This window comes from Sinocyclocheilus rhinocerous, unplaced genomic scaffold (genome assembly GCF_001515625.1).
Source record: "Sinocyclocheilus rhinocerous isolate Xijiao unplaced genomic scaffold, SAMN03320098_v1.1 scaffold1140, whole genome shotgun sequence".
Lineage (NCBI taxonomy): Eukaryota > Metazoa > Chordata > Actinopteri > Cypriniformes > Cyprinidae > Sinocyclocheilus > Sinocyclocheilus rhinocerous.
Window position 1 is genome coordinate 888720 of NW_015652168.1, and position 20560 is coordinate 909279.

A 20560-nucleotide genomic window follows, 5' to 3' on the forward strand; every position below is an offset into this window, starting at 1 on the left:
ATTTGAAATGTAACGCAGGGAATTCTGGGAATGTCAATTTATGGTTATTCACTGTAAATTATACAGTCTTTTTCACTTCCAAAAATGGTATACTACCGTAAATTTAATGTCCAAATACATGTAATGTCCAATACAGTTTTTCCCCGTATATAGTAGGGGAATTTACCGTTATCCATTTAACAGGTTTTTACTGTCGCATTTTTACAGTCTTTTACCGTTAAATTCACGGTAATTTTTTACAGTGTGTGCGTGACATTTATGTCTAATTAAAGGAAATTTTAGGAGAAACGTCTAAAACATAGTTCATATCTAACTCTTTTATGCAATGAAAAAGCAATAAAATGGTCCTATGGGTGGCCTTTCCATCCACAGGAGCTGTCGACAACTCATCCGAACTCATTCATTGGGCTTGGATCTCTCTCAAGTTAACATAACTTGACGTTCACTTGGAAGGGAGTGAAAATGCTCCCTATTTCTCTCGGTTGACACCAGCGGGTTTCTTGAATGGACAGAAAGGCGTAATCAGTCCAGAGATTCTCCTCCTAAATCCTTCCTTCATTCATGTCTTTCTTGCATTTGATGCTGTTGCTTGGAAACAATATGTCTGAAATCACTATGGTAACGTGGCCAATGTTTAAAAATAGATGAATCTGTTGCTTCTAATGATTGTCCATAGATAAGAAAAAGACAGACAGACACGAGAGACAGAGAGACAAACAGATGTTTAATAACATATATATTTATATAATTTTGAGAGACAACTAATACAGTTTTGGCAGAGCTTTGACTCAGACAGTCAGACTGATTACATCACATACATGCGTTCATAGGCTAAACAAGGACATCAGTGGTAACCTATTACTGATCTTTTTCTAAAAGTCGAATGATAATGTCGTCAGGCTTCATTTTAAGAGCAGAGCTCATACTGAAACAGAAAATGAGTTTATAAAATAAAATAATCCATGCCTTGAGCCCTGAGTGTAGTTTATTGACTATGGTTATTATTCTTTTGTTTGTGAGATTAGGGGGTATTGGAAGGGAAGAGCTGTCACTTTTGCCATTCCCAGTGTGCGCAACAGATCTGTAATTAAATGCAGTGGCTGAAAGGCCACAGAGTCTCTAATTAGCCACCGGGTTTGACTTCCACACTGACTAACACAGTCATAACGAGCTTTGAGCACGTGCCAGGTGCCATGCTCACTGCATACACCTCAAATAAACGCTGTTTGCAAAGATGTCGTGCAAATACAACACAACAGGAAAATACTGCTTTGTATTTATTCATTCCTTCTGTCATTAATAAGAATATATTTTAAGAACAAAAAAAATATATATATATAAATATATATATATATATATATAATATATATATATATATATATATAGCCTATATTTTCATTTTTGGTGGAAACTACAGTAAGTGGAATTTTAAAAATCAAGTTTGTATTGTTATTTTACTGTCTTTTAAACATACAGAACACAATCAGCCATGCAAAAATGAGTGGTGCACAAAACAACAACAACAACAAAAAAAACACATAAAACCCTAAATAATTATATGAAATAAATAATAAATAAATAAATAATACGGTAGGCTTGTCAGTTACACAGAAGAGTAAATGACAAAAGATACATAAAACAACCAAATGAGACATATATGCAGCAAAATATATACAAAATATTCTACATATTCTAATATGCATATTCAAACAAATACATATACAAACATCTAGGGAGAGTTTTAAAAGATTAGTCTGAGAGTGTCTGCTTCCTTCTCGGCAGTATTACTTCAGTATTATTTACTATTATAGTGTTTATTAAGTATTTAATTCATTTAATTAGCATACAGCATGTTTTGAATTAGCCTGTGTCTGTTTTTCAGTTTTCATTTTAATTTTAGTTTAAGATTTAGTAATTTTGTTATGTAATTTTGTCATATTATTATTACATTTACTCATTTAGCAGACGCTTTTATCCAAAGCGACTTACAAGGACAATGGAAGCAATCAAAATCAACAAAAGAGCAATGCAAGTGCTATAACAAGTCTCAGTTAGCTTAATGCAGTACACGTAGCATTATTATGAATTAATATTATTTTATATTATTTTATTATTATTAATATTTCTGTTTAGCTTTAATTTTTATTTCAGATTTAGTTTTAGTAATTTTAGAACTTTAGCTTATTTCAGTTAGTTGCCAAAGAAACATTTCTAATTTTCATTTCAGATTTTTAAAGCTTTTTCCATCTCTTATTTATTTTTATAAAACAGATAGTTCCGGTCCTTGATTCTGATTGGCTGAGCCGCGTTCGAAGCTGTTGTAAATTACTCTACAAACACACACCTTTGTTTACTTCTGTGTGTTGCTTGGCAACCACTTTATTGGAACCACAACTGTTTCTGAGGAGCTACATTGTTTGGTGGAAGAATACTGTTTTTATTAATATCATTACACTTTATTTGCTCTGTTTTATTTCGTGAAACCTTACTACGTATATATAATAACCGTTTTATAAAAGCAATAAGCCTCTTCGCGTCATGTTTTATAAAAGCAACAAGCCGCTTCGCGTCGTGCCTAACAACGCCCCTTAGCTGTTATAAATTCACTGTAAACCACGGCTCACGGGGCTTATTGCTTTAATTTATTTTAGTTTTGTTTTTATTTTAGTTTTAGTTAACAGTAACAATGCTAATGAGATATGCGTCATCATTTAACTTTTTTATGTGTATGAATAAAAAGCATTAATGATTTATTCACATGATGGCATTTTAATATTACAATTAGATTTTTACATTTTCTCATGACACTGCAATGCAAGCGTCTGGCTGTTTGTTAGGGCATTGCTAAATGCTTGCTCAAGAATTTAAAGCGACTAAAACGTTGTTATGCAGTTGCTAGGGTGTTCAGAGTTGTTGCTAGGGTGTTGCTAAGTGGTTTCTAAGACGTTCTGAGTGCTTGTTAACATGCAGTTCCTCCTTCAGTGAAAATACATGGCATTTTTTTCACACGATTTGAGATATGTCCACAGCACAAACACCAAAGTCTAATAGTCTGTTGAACTCCCTAACGGTAAGTATGAGCAATAATAATACTGATAACATGCCTCAGAAAAGAAGACGCATTGTATCGCCAAGGCAGTCTTCATATTGACCAATTTGAGATGACAAGCAAAAGCACACTTCCCCAGCATGCAAAGCACTGATTGGTTTAACTTCTCGACAAGGCGAACGATTGGCAACCCTGCCCCGATTCACAATTATGATAAAATGCTGGAGGCGGGGAATGTGGCAGCTGTTTCCTTGCTGCGCTGGATGTGCCCGGTGGGGATGTGGGTTTGCGAGGCAGGAGGGGGCTTGTGGCATGGGGGAGAGGAGCGTGTTGCTGTCTGCTGTATTAAACCACAATGAAGATGTCAAAGGCATCCTTGGAGACATTATGGAAATCAGATTGTTGGATCAGACCTGAGGTTGCCATGGAGAAGACATGCTCAGCGATGAGCATTGTTACCTCCAGGCAGGCCGCAGGGACCAAGTGCAGGTTTTCTCCTCTCTAGCGCTCTCTCTCTGATGTGCCTCCATGTCAGTCAAGCAAGGTTCCTTATTTTGTCTTTATGAGGCTAGGTACACTTCAGTCACCGGGCCAATAACCAGCTCCTATAAATCAACAGCCTGAGCGGAGCTTTACATAAGATCCTATGGCTCACCACACTCACTGTACACACTTACAGAAGATTTTGTGTGGATGTACAGTGGGGTCTGAAAGTCTGAGAACACATAGGAAATGTCCGTTTGTTTCGTTAAACCTGGAAATAAACAGTAAGGATTTTCAAGAATGGAAATTTATGATGTTGCAATTGAGAAATATTTCAGATTTTGCACTGTTTCTAGGTCACTTGTGTCAGTAAGCATTTGAACTGTACAAAGGGTCGGATTTTGTTCCTTTTTTTGTAGCACCAGTTACTCTTTCAAATCATGTTGGTGATCAGGTTTTGTTTTTGCAATTAAATCATTTTCAGTTTTTTTAATTAAATTACAAAAATTATGGTTTAAGATGTCCACTAGAGATGCTGAAGTCCTTGCAATCAAATAAATTAATAAATAAAGATATACAATATTTCTGGCATGTGTGTGTATATATATATAGAGAGAGAGAGAGAGAGAGAGAGAGTCACAGAAATATTGTTTTTTGAACTATTTAAATATTTTTAATGGTCACATTTATAGAATAGAATAGTCTTTATTGTCATTATACACAGGTGCAATTGAACTCTATTTGGCTTCTGCCCTTTAATTAAATTAGAAAACTAAATAAGAACAATACTAATAACCAATAGATAAATAAATAACAATAAAAGAAGAAAAAGCTATACAAAAGCTATAGCTATATTATCCATATTAAAATGCATTAGCCATGAACATTCTGTTTTTTGTTTTAACAGACAAAGAAGTATAGATAAATATTTTATGACATCATTTATCTGTCATAATAGTTAAAATTATTGGCCATTGATAGTGGCCAACATTTCTGCATATGCGCATCCCTAATTAGAATGCAAAACTAAAGTGTACAGTGGGAAAGACGATCATTTTTCCCCCCCTCAGATTCAGTTATTGAAAAGCATCCCATTGTTGATGGATATTATTACGCAGTTTTTGTCTCAAGGGGTTCCAAGGATAGGTAATGACCCAGGAACAAGATTTATTCTTTAATGTGATATTTTTGACAAAGTACTGTTCTCGTTGTGTAACTTTCATGCATACTGGTATACTGAAATATCGTTTTTTACTTAGTAAGAACATATGTATTCAGATTCAGCATGAAATGGTGCTGGCATCCCATTTTACTTTAGTAATGTGACATACTTCAGAGTGAAACAGGATATTTCATGGGAACGCAGCATAGGGTGTATCTTCACACTAGAGACCTGCACTCTTTCACTCGCAACAGAGTGCGGCGTGGGACAAGACTTGATAGGCGAGTGTGGGTGTGGGCGGGAGACTCTTATGAATGTGGGAGATTAAAATGATTTGCGGTACTTCCGCAAAATAGAAATATCTAAACATAAAATTTCTTAAAACAAATATATTGCCATTCATCTATTGCACAAAAGCAACAAGAACAACTAATATAAAATAAAAATGATTAACAGGCGCAAGCATAGGCAAAGTTTTTATTTATAACACGTGTTGGCAGTGTTGAGCAATGTAGCTTGTCACAGACATATCTGTTGATTTCTGGAATGCAATGCCCAATCGGAGGTTAGAATCCACTCACCACTTGTCTCATATATATAAAAATACTTCTTTTTCACCATATATTTCAGATGTTTTTTTTTTGTATTATGGTTTAGAAGGGGCACTGTAAATATGAATGATCTTTTTCATACATTTGTTAATTTTTCTTATCTGTCAGAAAAATGTAATCTTCCCCAAACCCCTTTTTTTTTGATAACTTCTGACTCTTGAAATTATAAGAAATACATTTTCTCATTTCCCTCATGCACCTCCTAAACAAGAGATTTTTTCAGATGTTTTTTTTTTTGTATTATGGTTTAGAAGGGGCACTGTACATATGAATGATCTTTTTCATAAATTTGTTAATTTTTCTTATCTGTCAGAAAAATGTAATCTTCCCCAAACCCCTTTTTTTTTGATAACTTCTGACTCTTGAAATTATAAGAAATACATTTTCTCATTTCCCTCATGCACCTCCTAAACAAGAGACTGATCAGGTTTCAGAAACAAAACTCTGTAAATGTACTGTCTCCAATATTTACATAGCAATTTTTTAATTTATAATGCAGTCAGTCTCTTCACCCCTCTCTAAAATAAAGCAGAATCAGGAATCGGACCTTAACCATGTTTTCACAGACGAGGAATGGTCCAAGGTCCGTTGCCGTGTAGGCTATTACCTCCTCTATTTGATTTCATCATTTTTTTATACAGTTCAAGATGTTGCATAGAGTGTAGGCTATTGGACAAAGGTCAAATTGTCTAAAATCAACCCTCCCCCAAGCTCCAGCTACTCTTAATCATAATTTTTGGCTTTGCATTGACCTCTTTCTGGGCATCAATTATCAAGTCAATTTCAGAATGTTTTATTTTAGATATTGAACCATGCCCCCTAGTAGCATTATTTGGACTCAACCCCTCAAATGTTTCCTTGTCACCCTCACAGTCAAATGTGCTCACCTTCTGCATGATAATTGCTTATATTACTGAACTGGAAAAATCCTTCTCCACCCAGCTAATTTCATTGGATGCAGCTTATTCAAATAGAAAAGCTCAGATTTGCAATACTTGGTAATACAGAAAAATGTCACACTACTTGGCAACCCTTCTTGCAACATTTTTTTTTAAAAATGTAAAAGAAGAGGTAAGAAAATAAGAGAAAAACCTTTCTCTGTACCTGGACTTTATGGTTCCCTTTGGAACGGTCTCTCCCGTTGCGTTAATCATGGGGAAACTCCTGTTTACTCTGATAATGAAGCCTGATTTGATCACGTTCGTGTAGCTGCACAACCCAATGGCACTTCAACCCACCAAAAAGGGTGGAGGCGACTGCTATATAAGTCAGCTCTGATTGCCATTTCATCAGAATTTTCTCCTCGCTGACACTGCAAGCAAAAAGCCGAAGAGAAGAGAGAAGAGAAGGGAAGAGAAGAGAAGAGAAGAGAAGAGAAGAGAAGAAAGAAGCTCAGCCTCCTGCTTGCCGGCGTGAGAAGAAGCCACCGGCAGCGGAAGAAGCTTGACGCCTTCCACTGCGACATTGTTGCAAATGTCGCACCGCAAGTGTGGCAGATGGGCACAGTGAGTGCGTCGCCTGTCTGGGCAGTTTAGGCAGAATGTTCTCTCTGCAAGAACAAGAGTCTTGCACTTCTCCGCTCACAGATCGCCTTCTTCCACAAAGGCAGTCCTCCCCGGCCTGGTCTTCTGTTTCCCCCCTCCCCTAGGAGGAAGAAACAGAGGAGCAGCCGGGCTCAAACACGGGGCTTGAGTGAAATCATGCCGGCTCAGGTCCCATGTGCTTCACTCTCCCTTCAGTGCCTCGATTCGGCCGTGTTCTTCACACATGAGGATCAGAGCCCCTGGTCAGCTGTGAGCGGCTTGATTTCCTTCAGCGGGTCGGAGGAGGAAGCTGTCGTGGATGACTCAATGTCGTTGATGGCTTCAGATGCGGAAGAGTGGGAATGTTCTGGTGAAGACCCCGACACCCTTCCTCCGATGCCGATAACGCGGCCCAGGTGGGCAGGGAGCTGTGGAGGATCTCAGCCTGGCTTGGTCAGCTTCGGAAGAGCCCACCCACGGCCTTCTTGATGAGTGGTTTCTGAAAGGGTGCCGTCAACAATCCTCCTGCCAGCAGCCCGCCCCGTTCCTTCCAGCAGTTCACAAGGAACTCACCAGGACGTGGCGCACCCCTACACAGAGCGTATTAATCCCTCCACTTCTGCCGCTCTCACCATTGTTGACAGCGCTGAAGAACAAGGTTACAGCAAGCTCTCCCCTCTGGAAGAGCCGGTTGCTGCACATCTGTGCCCTCAATCGGCCCTAGGGTTAAAGGCCCATGCAGCGCATGGTGGAGCACCACTTTTGGCTGAATCTGACCGAGATCAGGGACGCTGACAAGGTCACCTGCTTTGACTCAGCAGTCTCTCCCAAAGGCCCTGCTGTGGATGGGTTTGCCGAGTGGTTTAAAGCGGCACATAAGTCATTGTAGGCAATGTGTCACTTCCTGCCGAAGCGCTCCAGTGCGGCGGATGTTTCAAGTCGCCAGAAAGCTTCATCCGTTCAGCAGCCTGCCAAGCCAGAGTGATGGTGGACCCTGAGCCTCAGAAGCCGTTCTGTTCCAAATGCAAAGAGGAAGAGGAGAGGGTCATTTATCGCCAAGGCTGGAACTCTCTTGAAGAAGTCTTGCGCCCACTCACCATCCCTCCGCTCAACACCAAGCGATGGAAGCTCCATTCAATTTGGGTTCGTCCTCCCCATTCACCGCATGCCCAAACAAACTACTGCTGTGATAGCGGACCAACATACTCAAAAGAGAATTTCTCCTCTCCTAAGTGGTCCAAAGTGCTTGCAAAGGGAGCTGTAGAAATGGTTCCTCTAACAAACAGCAAGTTGGGCTTTTACATCCGCTACTTTCTCATTCCCAAAAAAATGGCGGGCTCAGGCACATTCTTGATCTCAGGCATCTGAATTGCTCGCTCATGAGACGGTTGTTCAAGATGATGATTTTAAAACAAATGCTCGTGCAAGTATGCCCCGGGGACTGGTTTATATTGGTGGATCTGAAGAATGCATACTTTCACATCTAGACAGCCCCCCATCACAGATGAGATTCACTTTCGAGTGAGTGGCCATTCAATATACAGTCCTGCCATTCGGACTGTCTCTGGCCCCACTTTTTATCCACTTTTACAAAGTACATAGATGCAGCTCTCTCCCCTCTGAGACAGATGGGAATCCACATCTTGAATTACCTTGATGATTGGCTGGTTTTAGCTAGATCAGATCAGGAACTCATTTCTCACAGGTCGCTGCTGCTCAGCCAACTGGAGGGGCTTGGGTTGAAAATCAATTTAGCCAAGAGCTCTTTGTCTCCCAGCCAGCTAGTAGTCTTTCTGGGGACAGTTATCGATTCTGCCCAGATGCGGGCATGGATTATGCCCGAACGCTCCCTGATAGTTCAGCGGCTAGCGGCGTCATTCAAGCTGGGGACTTCACGTCCCCTCAGGGCTTTCCAGAGGATGCTCAGCCTCATTTTGGCCACTTCCTCTGTGATTCCTCTGGGCCTGCTTCACATGCGGCCCCTCCTGTATTGGCTCAAGGTCCATGTCTCGTCCCACGCTTGGGCACCTGGGACTTTTTCATCTCAGGGTAACCCACCGCTGCACCGCTAAAAACCTTCCTGCTGGCCTTAAAGGGGCACCACATCCTGGTCTGTTCGGACAACATGGCGATGGTAGCCTTTATAAATCGTCAAGGTGGTTTCAGGTCACGCTCCCTCTACAAGATGGCTCAACGCCTCCTTTCCTGGTGGCCCCACTCTGGAGGAATCAGACGTGGTTCCCCAAGTTGATTCAGCTGCTATCGGCTGCCCCCTGTCAGATACCACTGAGGAAGGACCTCCTCTCACAAGTGAGGGGCATGATTTGGCATCCCCGGCCAGAGCTGTGGAGCCTTCATGTTTGGCCCCTCGATGGGAGTCTTTGCAGCTCCCCGTGAGTGTAGCTAATACCATTTTGGAGGCTAGAGCTCTGTCTACAAGACGTCTCTACGCCCTTAAATGACTGGTGTGTAGCACGGAATGATGGCCCGTCATCCTGTGACATATCCAGCATGCTAACTTTTCTACAACATCTATGAGACAAGGGATGCACCCCTTCCACGCTCGAAGTATATGTGGCAGCTATCGCGGCGAACCTTTCACTCATGGCTAGCCAGTCAATCGGCAGAAACAACATGGTGGTTAAGTTTCTGAGGGGAGCTCGGAGATTGAATCTGCCTCGCTCTCATACTGTGCCGACTTGGAACTTATATTTAGTCCTCAGGGCCCTATGGGGCCCCCCTCGAGCCACTCCAGTCAGCCAACTTGCGGCCCCTGTCGCTTAAGACCACCCTCATTCTGGCTTTAGTGTTGGGCAAGTGAGTAGGTAACCTGCAAAAAAACCTGTTTATGTACTTAGGTGCAAGTAATTTCCCCCTTGTTTTCGTCCTCAGAATTGCTCAAACTACTGCTGCATTTTATATATATTTTTTTTATTTACTTATTTATTTTTATTGCTTTTTTATTTTTCTTTATTATTTTTCTTTTTTTATTTGTTTGTTTTTTTGTATTGTTCTTAGTGCTACCGTTCATAATTGTATTTTGTGTTTGACTCAGAGAGTAAGGAAGTTTTTGACTAATTTAATTTTGATCTCTGTTAATAGATTTAAACAATTGCTGTTCTATTGTCTTTTTCATTTGTGTATCTCTCTGATTGAATAGCATCACTAAAAAGAGTTAAACTAGAATCCACTCACCGCTCAAATTTTTGAGCGGTGGGTGGATTAAAAAAAAAAGTTTTTGTGCAGCGCTTTTTTTGTACGAATCCATTATAACACACAAAGTGTAGACATTATGAAAGATTCATTGTGCATATATTCATTGTATTATAACAAGAGTTTTGTGAGATTGAGATGAACTGAGATGTCAGCTTTTTAGTGATTATAAAGGGAGTGCTCTTTGCTCGCATTCTGCCATGCCATGCCCGCGGCAGCCTATGCTTGTTTTTCTGTTAAAAAAGGCAACATGGAACTTACTATTTTATATAAATTTCATGGATGTACTGAAAAAAGGCTACTTATATAGGCTATAGGCTTTTATGCGGGCTTTTGCGGGTGGGAGCGGGACAAAACATGAATGTTGTGGGCGGGAGCGGGACGAGATAACATATTTCTGTGGGAGCGGGTGGGTGCGGGACAGAATCCTGCGGGAGCGGGACTGAAAAATGTGTCCCTCTACTTCACACTTTGGTAACTTCACACTTCAAAAGTCTCTACTTCACACTTTGGTAATTGATTAGATGATGGAAAGTGGTGTATAAATGAGAGGTCAATAAGACCACAAATGTGTATTAAAAAGTGAATTTGGATCTCATAACTTTAAAAATGCAAACTTTAAAATATACAAAATCAGAAGATAATACCATGGTGGGCTAATTTGATAGACACATTGGCACTAGATGATATTCATATTCATGTATCATAGTATTTACATGTTACTCTAAGATGTTTTGAAGAATCTGTGACATAATGTGTCAGGTTTAAAATATATATTGTTTTATAAAGATTTTTTTTAACAGGGTTTTTTTTTTTTTTACAATGACTAGACTAGAAAACACATGCCCCACTTACTCAGACCTATTTAATACTAATTAATTTGCTCCTTTTTTAACACTAGACCCAATTAATGGCATGCTGGGCCACACTAAAGCTGTGTCACAGGGAGTAGGCTCCACCTGGAGACAGACAGATGGAGAGAGGTTTGCAATGTGACACTATATGATGTATGTTAAAGGGATAGTTCACCCAAAAATGAAAATTCTGTCATTAATCACTCACCCTCATGTCGTCACCCCCAAACCCGTATGATCTTTGTTCATCTTCGGAACACAAATGAAGATATTTTTGCTGAAATCCAAGAGCTTTCTGACCCTGCATAGACAGCAGTGCAACTGAAATGTTTTATGGCCCAGAAAGGTAGTAAGGACATCGTTAAAATAGTCCATGTGACATCAGTGGTTCATCCGATTTCTTCTCTTCCAGCTCAGTCTCAGCCGCCATTCTCGAGAGTACCGCTACGCATGCGTGTGGTGCTGCTGACACAGAAGCTGGCGTTCTGATATAGAACACACATGCGCTGCACCTTGTTTACAAGCAGAGGAATGCACACGCATGTGTCGTGGTACTCTCGTGGAAGGCGGTGGAGACTTACCCGGAAGGGAAGAAATCATTGAATAAAGTTGTTATTTTTGTTTTCTTTGCACACAAAAAGTATTCTCGTAGCTTCATAACATTACAGTTGAACCAATGATGTCACATGGAATATAAAAAAAAAAATTTTTAACACATTTTTTACATATCAAATACAGAAAATAACCATAAAACTGTTTTTAAGAATGCCTTTTTTGGTAAATACACCATATCTGCTGTTCATTCAAGCAACGGCTTTCCATCTTTTTACCATTACGATACCATAAATGCATCAGAACTGAAATACCTTTAAACTCTAATGCCATTCACTGGAAATGACCTTTAAACACTGCACTGTTTTCTTCATCCACCCAGATCAGAAGCGCTTTAGTTGCACTGTCTGTGCGATTTAACAAAATTATTTGACTTCTGAGCAACAGGTGACGATCACATAGAATACATTTTTGCTTTTTAAAACATGAGATGCCATAAAAATATATCCATCTGCAGAACCGCAGTTCTGATGATTGGAAAAGGAGGCAGGGTCTCAAGACACGTTTTTTAAATATGCAGTGCTCATGTGCAAGTTAATAGAATCAAACTTATGCTATAGAGGAATTGCATTTACATCCAAAACATTGCATTTGATGTCAATTAAAACTGTATTAGGGTGTTCATTGCATTTTGGATGTAAAGAATAGCACAGTACTGAGCCTATTGGCTTGCCATACATCTAGCACATGTTTACATAGAAAAATAATTAAAATGCCCAGTGGAACACAAAAACACATTCTGTGCGAACAAGACTTTATTGTAAAAGGGCAGAGTAATTGTATCATCTCTGTCACAACTTTATTATTGGCCCAAAGCACACTTCTTAAGTGCGTCTCTAGGCCTTTGTAGTTGCTCATACCGGTAATCTAGTGCTTTGTTCACTCATAGCATCAAAACTGTAATTTACTGGTAATTTTCCAGAAAGGGCTGTATGCGTGAAAGCCCCCGTTGACTTTAAAGTCTGTCACTGAACAATTCTAAGGTTTAAAATTTTCATATTCATCCTCTACTGCTTCAAAACAGAACAAATTCCTACCATATGCAGGATGTTTTTGTTATTTTTTAATTGTTTATTCTGCTGCCCAGTATTCTCATTTATGCTTGGTGATTTGCATTGTTTCCAGGTCCTCATGACTCTAATCTTGACCGGTTTCATCGTTTTTTTTAGGTCTCAACAAAGGAAGTTGTTACCGAATCAATCATTTCCCAGATGACAATGATTATGACACTGACAGCTCTGAATATCTCTTACGTGAGTGTCTTTCTCTTCAGAAATATTAGTGTTACTGTCTATATCTCAATGTTCTTATCATGCACGTTTAGATATCTTGCTAAAGTAAAAGCCTTGTTTATATGTGTGTGTGAACAGGTGTTGTGCGCGCCTCAAGTGTGTTCCCCATCCTCAGTACCATTCTGCTGTTGCTGGGGGCGCTGTGTGTCGGTGTAGGACGCATCTACAGCAAGAGGAACAACATATTACTCAGCGCAGGGATACTATTTGTGGCAGCAGGTAAACTTGCTAATGACCACCTGCTAACTTGCACACGGGTTTTCAACTCACTTCAGATGCTTTTAGCACACTACTAAATTCAATTTGTTAACTGAATATAAATGTAATTTAATATAGGACAATTTCCATGCTCTGATAGTCCACCTTATCCCTGCTGTTACTGGCAGGTGCACTGGAACTGAGGGGGCGACAACTCCCACACTTTTTTAGCTGTTATTCAACTGAATTTAGTGGGTTGATATTGCTTGTTCTAAAAGTGCCTTCCTTGTATGGACTGTAATTCACTATAGTTTCATCACCCCATACATGTAAAGACAATGAAAAACTCTTTAGCAAAACAGTAAGAGAATGTGTAAAGTACTTGAGTATAGGCTAGATGGCATAGTGTGTCTGGGCGGGTCGTGCGTTCCCTAGATGCTGCATTAGCAGCTGTTGCTAATTACCACAATATATCAGAGTGCCTATGATATTTTAAAGGTCAAGATCCACACACGTAATTCCTGGAAAGCTATGCGTTAACATTCCTATTCATCTCAGTAGCAGTTTTTCAACCAGATGGTGATGTTACAGCATCTACCGGCAGGGGCTAATTGGACCATGCTAATGTAATGGAGCCCAGCTATGAAGAATTGTGCAGGTAGACCTCACTCCCCTGGCCTCAAGGCTAGAGGCTATGCTCTTTAGCGTCCTTGTTAGCATTCCCGCCACACATGACAGTTAACACTGGTTCAAATCCCACTCAGAGTGGTGTGGACCAGTTACATTGGTGCCATGACCCAAATAGGAGTGAGGTTCAGGGGGGTGAGTGACAAAGGCTAGCTAGTAAGAGCTGTGCAGGCAGACCTCACTCCCTTGGCCTCCAGAGGCACACTAGCGACTGGTGTTAGAGGCTGTGGTCTTTGTTAGCAGATGGCCTCCCATGCTGGTTGACATTGGTTCAAATCTTGGTGCCGTGACCCGGATGGGAATGAGCTTTAGGGTGGAGAGTGTAACAGAGGCAAGCTGTGCAGGTAAACTTCACTCCCCTGGCATCAAGAGGCACACCAGCAACTCGTGCTAGGGGCTGCAGTCTGAAGTATCCTTGTAAGCGTGCCCACCTCTCATGCTGGTTGACGGTGGTTTGAATCCCACTCATCGTGGTACAAGTAGGACCGGTTACACCAGGGGTAGCCAACCCTGCTCCTGTAAGGCTACCTTCCTGTATAGTTTATCTACTGTCTTTATTATACACACCTGAACCATCCAATCATGGAGTTCAGGATTACTTGAAAATTACAGACAAGTGTGTTGGAGCAGTTTTGGCTACCCCTGAGTTACACTAACCGGCCAAACCTTGATCCCTTGACATAAACACATACTGAAGACATTTGCAGCCTGTGCCAAGTGTCATGTCTACATTCGTATTCACCCCTGAGAAAATCTATTCCATTTAGTCTAAAGTCTGTCATCAGTTCTAAAGGATGCACAATATTGTGGCATTTTTGTTCTTGATATTACAGTAGGTCGACTAGTGATTACATCTGATGAGCTCAGTCTGCAGTGTTAAACTTTCAAAGATGGAGGTGTTGTTGACACATCCCAATCAGCCGAATCTAAAATCTTGGTGTTTGAATCCACGTGTATCCATACATTTATCCTTTTATAACCAAGGAAAAGTTTAATAAAGTCATAACTCTGTTATATTACTTAACAAGGTATTTCTCTTATGCTTTCCTGGCTCTGTTTTGTGTCTGGCAGGTTTGAGCAACATCATCGGTATAATCGTCTACATCTCCAGCAATGCTGGTGACCCCAGTGACAAACGAGACGAAGACAAGAAGAACCAGTACAACTATGGTTGGTCGTTCTACTTCGGAGCACTCTCTTTCATTGTTGCTGAGGCGGTGGCTGTTATGGCTGTCAGTATCTACATTGAGAAGAACAAAGAAGTGCGGTTCAAAGCACGCCGTGAGTTCATCAAGTCTACCTCGTCCTCTTCGCCGTATTCTCGCATACCCAGCTTTCGCTACCGTCGACGGCACTCGCACTCCAGCTCTCGCTCAATGGAAGCATCCCGTGAGGCGTCACCAGTGGGTATGAAGATGATGAGCTCGGTTCCCGTAGGAGAGATCAACATGTACACATTGACAAGAGACCCTCTCAAGTCAGGGACGGACAGCTCCTATAGCCCAGAGCACGATTCAGGATTCCTCCAAGTGCACAACTGCTTTACCAAAGACCTTAATGATGGTATCAACAGGAGGACAACACCTGTATGAGGTTACACACTGGAACGGAAGAGATAAAAGTTAAGGCCATACTGAATGGATAGCCATCAGGGCTCAGTGGCCTGTGGCAGATGCCAGTGGAAGGGAATCTTATTGGTGAAGCCAGTCAACCAATGACGGTGAAGAAGAAGCACTGTGTTAAGAGGGAAAGATTTCATCTCGACATTCAACAACCATTGCGAACACGCTAATTTGTTTTTCTTCTTGTGTTGCTTCTTACATATACACAGGAACTCTCAGAGAGACCCATCTCTCATCAAAGGGCAAGACATACAAATGTAAAATGAATGGTCTTTGGCAGTGCTTCAGATATTAAGGACTTTGAGTAAGCCAGTCCATTCCCTTGGTTGGACTCTCATTGTATACCAGTGTGATGATGACTCTCACAGTATGAGATGGTGCTAACGTAGGCTCACAGCTGAAGCCTTCCCATTATTGTGTGTTCAGTACAGACTCGAGCTGAATACTGAACGCCCTTGTTCGTGTTATATGTTTGTTGCCACAGTTGTCTAACCCTATTCAGTGTGCCTATCATCTTGGCAGTGTCAACTGCTCCGACTTTTTCTGGAGCCACTCCAGTTTCCTCTGTTTTCGTTGTTGTACAACTAGAAATATCAGTTGAATTACTAAATAATCACTGGGAAAATTTAGTTTAGTAGATTTATGACTACTAATTGTGTATAAACACCCTGCTGAAAAGACCAGCTTGGATTTTCATGATGTTCTCACTGGTTTGTTCTGGTCTGGTGCTTTCTTATCTGGCGAACCTGCTTAGACATGCCGTTCATCAGCAAAACTTGACCAAGGAAGTCTTGCTGGTTACAGTCAGCATGAAATATCATTTGCAACCCATTTTATTTTTGTCATATAACGTATTTCTGAGTGAAATGTAGGGCTGGACAGGACTTTGTCCATTGAAAACTGATTGGATTCTCAAAAGTTTACCCGCATTCCAAATCTAGATGATTTTTTTCCCCAATAATGTCCAGGCAGCTGTTTTCCATATAAAGAACATGAATGAGAATTGGGTCTGTAGTTCACCAGAATTATTTCTTTAATCATCTGGTTCTTGAATTCAGTGGACTGACTCCCTGATACCAGTTGCAATCACTGGACTGGAAAGGAAGATTATCAGTGAATAATAACGTGGATTACTGATGGGCTACTTTTATGATGCTTTTATGTCAAGTTGTCCTTATGACTCATACACTATATTCCAATTGACTGAACCATTGAGTCACCTGAGAACTAAATCAGTCCAATAAATGAATCGTTCCAAATGTTTGTGTGAACTTGATTGTATAAAATACACTGAAACTCAAAAGAACGTTTTGCTCACAAATCAGATATAATTTTGAAGCTTGACAGCCCCAGTTGTCATTCACTTTGATTATATGGAAAAGGGTGGCTAGGATATTTCTTTAAACGAATGAGCATCTTAAGTGGATGGAGTATGAGCAGAGCCAGACCAGTGGGTGAAATTTACATTACTTTGGGGACATCAACCAAAAAGGTTTATACGATTATAAAGACATTTTTTCATGTGCACTGATGAGTCATGCAGAAGAATGCACCATAAGCCTAGAGATGTTTATTACGCATGTAAATAGGGTCAGTTTTGATTTCATGTTGTGTTTAAGCTAGTTCAGACTCCAGGGTTCCTTGCTCAGCACCAGCATCCAAAACACATCATATGATGGTGACCAGCTCTACTGGTCTTTTCAGCAGGGAAGTATAGTAGTATTCAACAGGCCTCAAGTTTTATACTATCGCTTCGAATTCTGACTGCCATTGATAGTAGTTCAACAAGTGTCAGTAGTTAACAAGCCAGTGTCGTTGTTTTCCATTGTGAATCAATCAAAGAGTAATGTAATTTCTCAGCCTTCATCTCCATCAGGGGGTTTCACCTCTACTAAAGCTCGGTCTTTGCCTGAATGCGGGTTGAATAGAGCCACTTCTTCTCCTGAAGTTGAGTGATGACTGTGCAACGTCTGAATGGGGCACCTTTGGGGATCTTACATTGTTTGAGTCCACTGATAAAAGGAGTGCTGAGAAATGTCAGACATCCGGAAATGAAAGACAAGTTTTGAGCCGGTCAGCCCTGAGAAGCATTTCACTGACCGCTGATAAGTATCTAGGGCAGAGCAGTATGAAAGACATCAGTGTGGCCAATCCAGCCCTTTAGAAGACCATTCAAAGTGTCTTAGCCTCACCAGAGCCTTATGCCTGGATTTCTCTTCGAGTTTGCTGCTGGTTTTCCTCTCCCACCCTCGACAGATCCTTAGTGAAGAATCTATCGCATTTTCCCACTAAGGTCCCAGAAGACTGCATTATCCATGTAAGTGGTCTAATCCATGTCGCTAAAAGTGTTTCCTCACAAAAGGAGAGGTTGCAGATGTAAATATCAGGTATGTGTTTCACTAAATTAAAGCATTTACAGCTACCTTTTCTTAGTAAAGCCATTTTGACACAAGCTTTTGAGTCAAGGCTCTTTGTAGAACGGTGTGTGGTGGGAAGATGTAAATGTTTGCATGTTTTTCTCTAACCCATTGACTTTGTGTGCTTTTAACAGTATTATTAACAGGATTATTAACTGCCAAGCATCACTCACTATAAATACCTGTAATGTTCTCTCTGCTCATCATGGAAGGCATTTCGTCCTTCTGGTTTTCTTGATTTGCTAATGTTGTTCTCAGTATTTCAAAGTACAAAGTCGACATATTGTTGCTCACATAAATAAATTGAATTGAGGAACGGTGTCTCGCTTATGCATAAGTGCTTTGTTATGTGACTTTTGTGTTTTGTAACAGGGCTAGGAATAATCAACGTAGCGCATTACTTTCCATAAAAAGTAACTAAGTACCATAATTTGTTACTTTTTTTATGGAGTAACACAATATTGTAATGCATTACTTTTAAAAGTAACTTTCCCCAACACTGGCTATTTTCCATATATTGAAAGAATGGCTGAGGATTGGTGCTTTAATTCATCACAATTACAATGTCCGTACTCATCTGGTTCTTAAAAGTTCAATGGACTCCATGATACCAATTGCAATGGTTATCATATGACTGGAAAGGAAGATTATCAGTTTATCATCACAGTTATGATACTTTTATGTCAAGTTGTCCTTATGACTCCAATTGACTGAATCACTGAGTCACCTGAGAAATAAATCCGTCCAGTGAATGAATCATTCCAACTGTGAACATGATTGTATAATATACTCAGAAAAGATCTAACTCAAAAGAACGATTTGTTCACAAATCAGATATAATTTTGAAGTTTGACAGCCCCAGTCCTCATTCGCTTTCATTACATGGAAAAGGGCAACCAGGATATTACTTTTAAAATTAATGTTCCAAAGGTTTGAATAATAGGTTTGAAATGACATGAGAATGAGTAAATGATGGCAGAATTTTCCTCCTATAAAGCACATTTGCTGTTTGTTCTCTATTAATAATGCTGAGATACTTTAAGGATGAAACAAAAGGAGGAATGTCATGTAAAATGTGAAAACAGGCCAAAATGTCAGCATTTTGAACATTTTCTGACACAATCCAGTGATACTAGCTTCCTGTCTCCGAACTGTTTTGACACCTAAAATAAATGAAGATTTTCTTGCACTTTTGTATAAATAGTGAGTCTGGCCTTCCAGTGTCAAGTATGAATATGGTGAATTGCACATTCCAGAAACGAGATGCATGCTGAAGAGTCATTTGTTCAAAGCAGGTTGTTCATTCATCTTTAAAGTAAGGACATCAAAACAAGTTTTTGTCACTTTAACAGAAGGTGAGGAACATCAAGTAGTGATACAACACTGACAATTAGTGGTGCTTTGCTTAGACAATTTCCACGATCACAATAGCTTATATTTAGGATTACGGACTTAACCTCCTAACCATAAGTATTAAAGTGAATATTCCCATTTGCACTACAGACATGAATTATACCTCAAATTATGCAATATGTTGTGCAATAATAGGTGTGCTATTATGTTACGGGAAAAACACAATTCTGAATTCATTTCCCAAAATTCCCGTCTTTTGTTCTCACAAGACTGAAAATTCTTATTGCGAAGAAAAGCCTTTTCGCGGGTTTATATCTCGCAGTTCTGAGAAGAAAAGTCTCAGCTATAGTTTATAGCTAACTTCTTTTGCACAATCCTGAGTTAAAAGATCCAAATTGTGAGATATAAACAGAATTGCAAGGGGAAAAAAGTCAAAATTGTGAGATAAAAAGTCGCAATTCCCTTTTTATGTTTTTCTGTGGCGGAAAAAAAGCTTTCATTGAGATCAAACTTAATATTTTTGCTTGTAAATCAATAAAATGTCATATCTTTTGACCAGAATATTAATATGGTGGGCTATTTTAACTTCGGTTGGTAAGAAACACACACACACACAATCTGGCAAACCAACAGTGACAACTTGGGCAAGTACCACTCAAATTTTCTTTACAAAATGTAAAAATATCAAATATTTTGAATCTGTCTTCATTCTCATATCAAACCACTTCTCTGAGCATATAAGGTGTCTTTTTAAAACGATGGAAAAACACAAACATCGCTAGAAGGAAAATATTCTTCACAATGACTAATGGTACAATCTTTTGACCTCGCCAATGAGTGTTTGTCTCCATCCTCTTTAATGGTCTTCATTAACTGGCCGTTTACTCAGTATTAAGAAATTAGTCCAGCTGAATGGCCCTGATCAGCCGTGTTCTGCCGCATTACTGCCCATCTTGTCTGTGGCACAGTTTAAAACTGACGGAGAATGGTACAAACCGATTTGCTATGCGACAGTTCTATTTTCAGTGACCTTTATAGGAGATGACCCTGAGGGTTTGGGTAATCTAATTTAGCTTGAATAATATTGCCTGTCATTAGGAAATGCATACAGTCTATTCACCTCCTCCTTCAGCCTTGCATATAATCTGAAACCAATCACCGTTGTCTTTCCATTTGGAAGCTAACGCATTTAAAGGAATCAAATTGTTAACCATTTATTTGAATTCAGAGGAGCCTAATGAAACATTCACGACAAGATGAGATTGATTTTGCATTGTGGCTGTCATGCACTTGCAACACGCTCAGCAAAGTGAACTACACTCTAAAAAATGCTGGGTTAAATATAACCCAGCGCTGGGTTAAAAAGGGACAAACCCAGCGGTTGGGTTGTTTTGAACCCAGCTATTGGGTTGTTTTGACCCAGCGGTTGGGTTGTTTTGACCCAGCTATTGGGTTGTTTTGACCCAGCGGTTGGGTTGTTTTGA

At 40.0% G+C, this 20560-nt stretch overlaps 1 protein-coding gene across 1 annotated transcript in view; it reads left to right on the forward strand.

Moving 5' to 3' along the window:
• The window catches only part of LOC107713946 (voltage-dependent calcium channel gamma-4 subunit-like), a 26112-nt gene extending 10488 nt beyond the window's left edge, over positions 1-15624 (forward strand). The window contains exons 2-4 of the mRNA XM_016519608.1: positions 12677-12760; positions 12878-13018; positions 14756-15624. Coding sequence (XP_016375094.1) covers positions 12677-12760; positions 12878-13018; positions 14756-15276 — 746 coding nt within the window. The 3' untranslated portion in view covers positions 15277-15624. The remainder of the gene's footprint in view (positions 1-12676; positions 12761-12877; positions 13019-14755) is intronic.
• The last annotated feature ends 4936 nt before the right edge of the window (positions 15625-20560 follow it).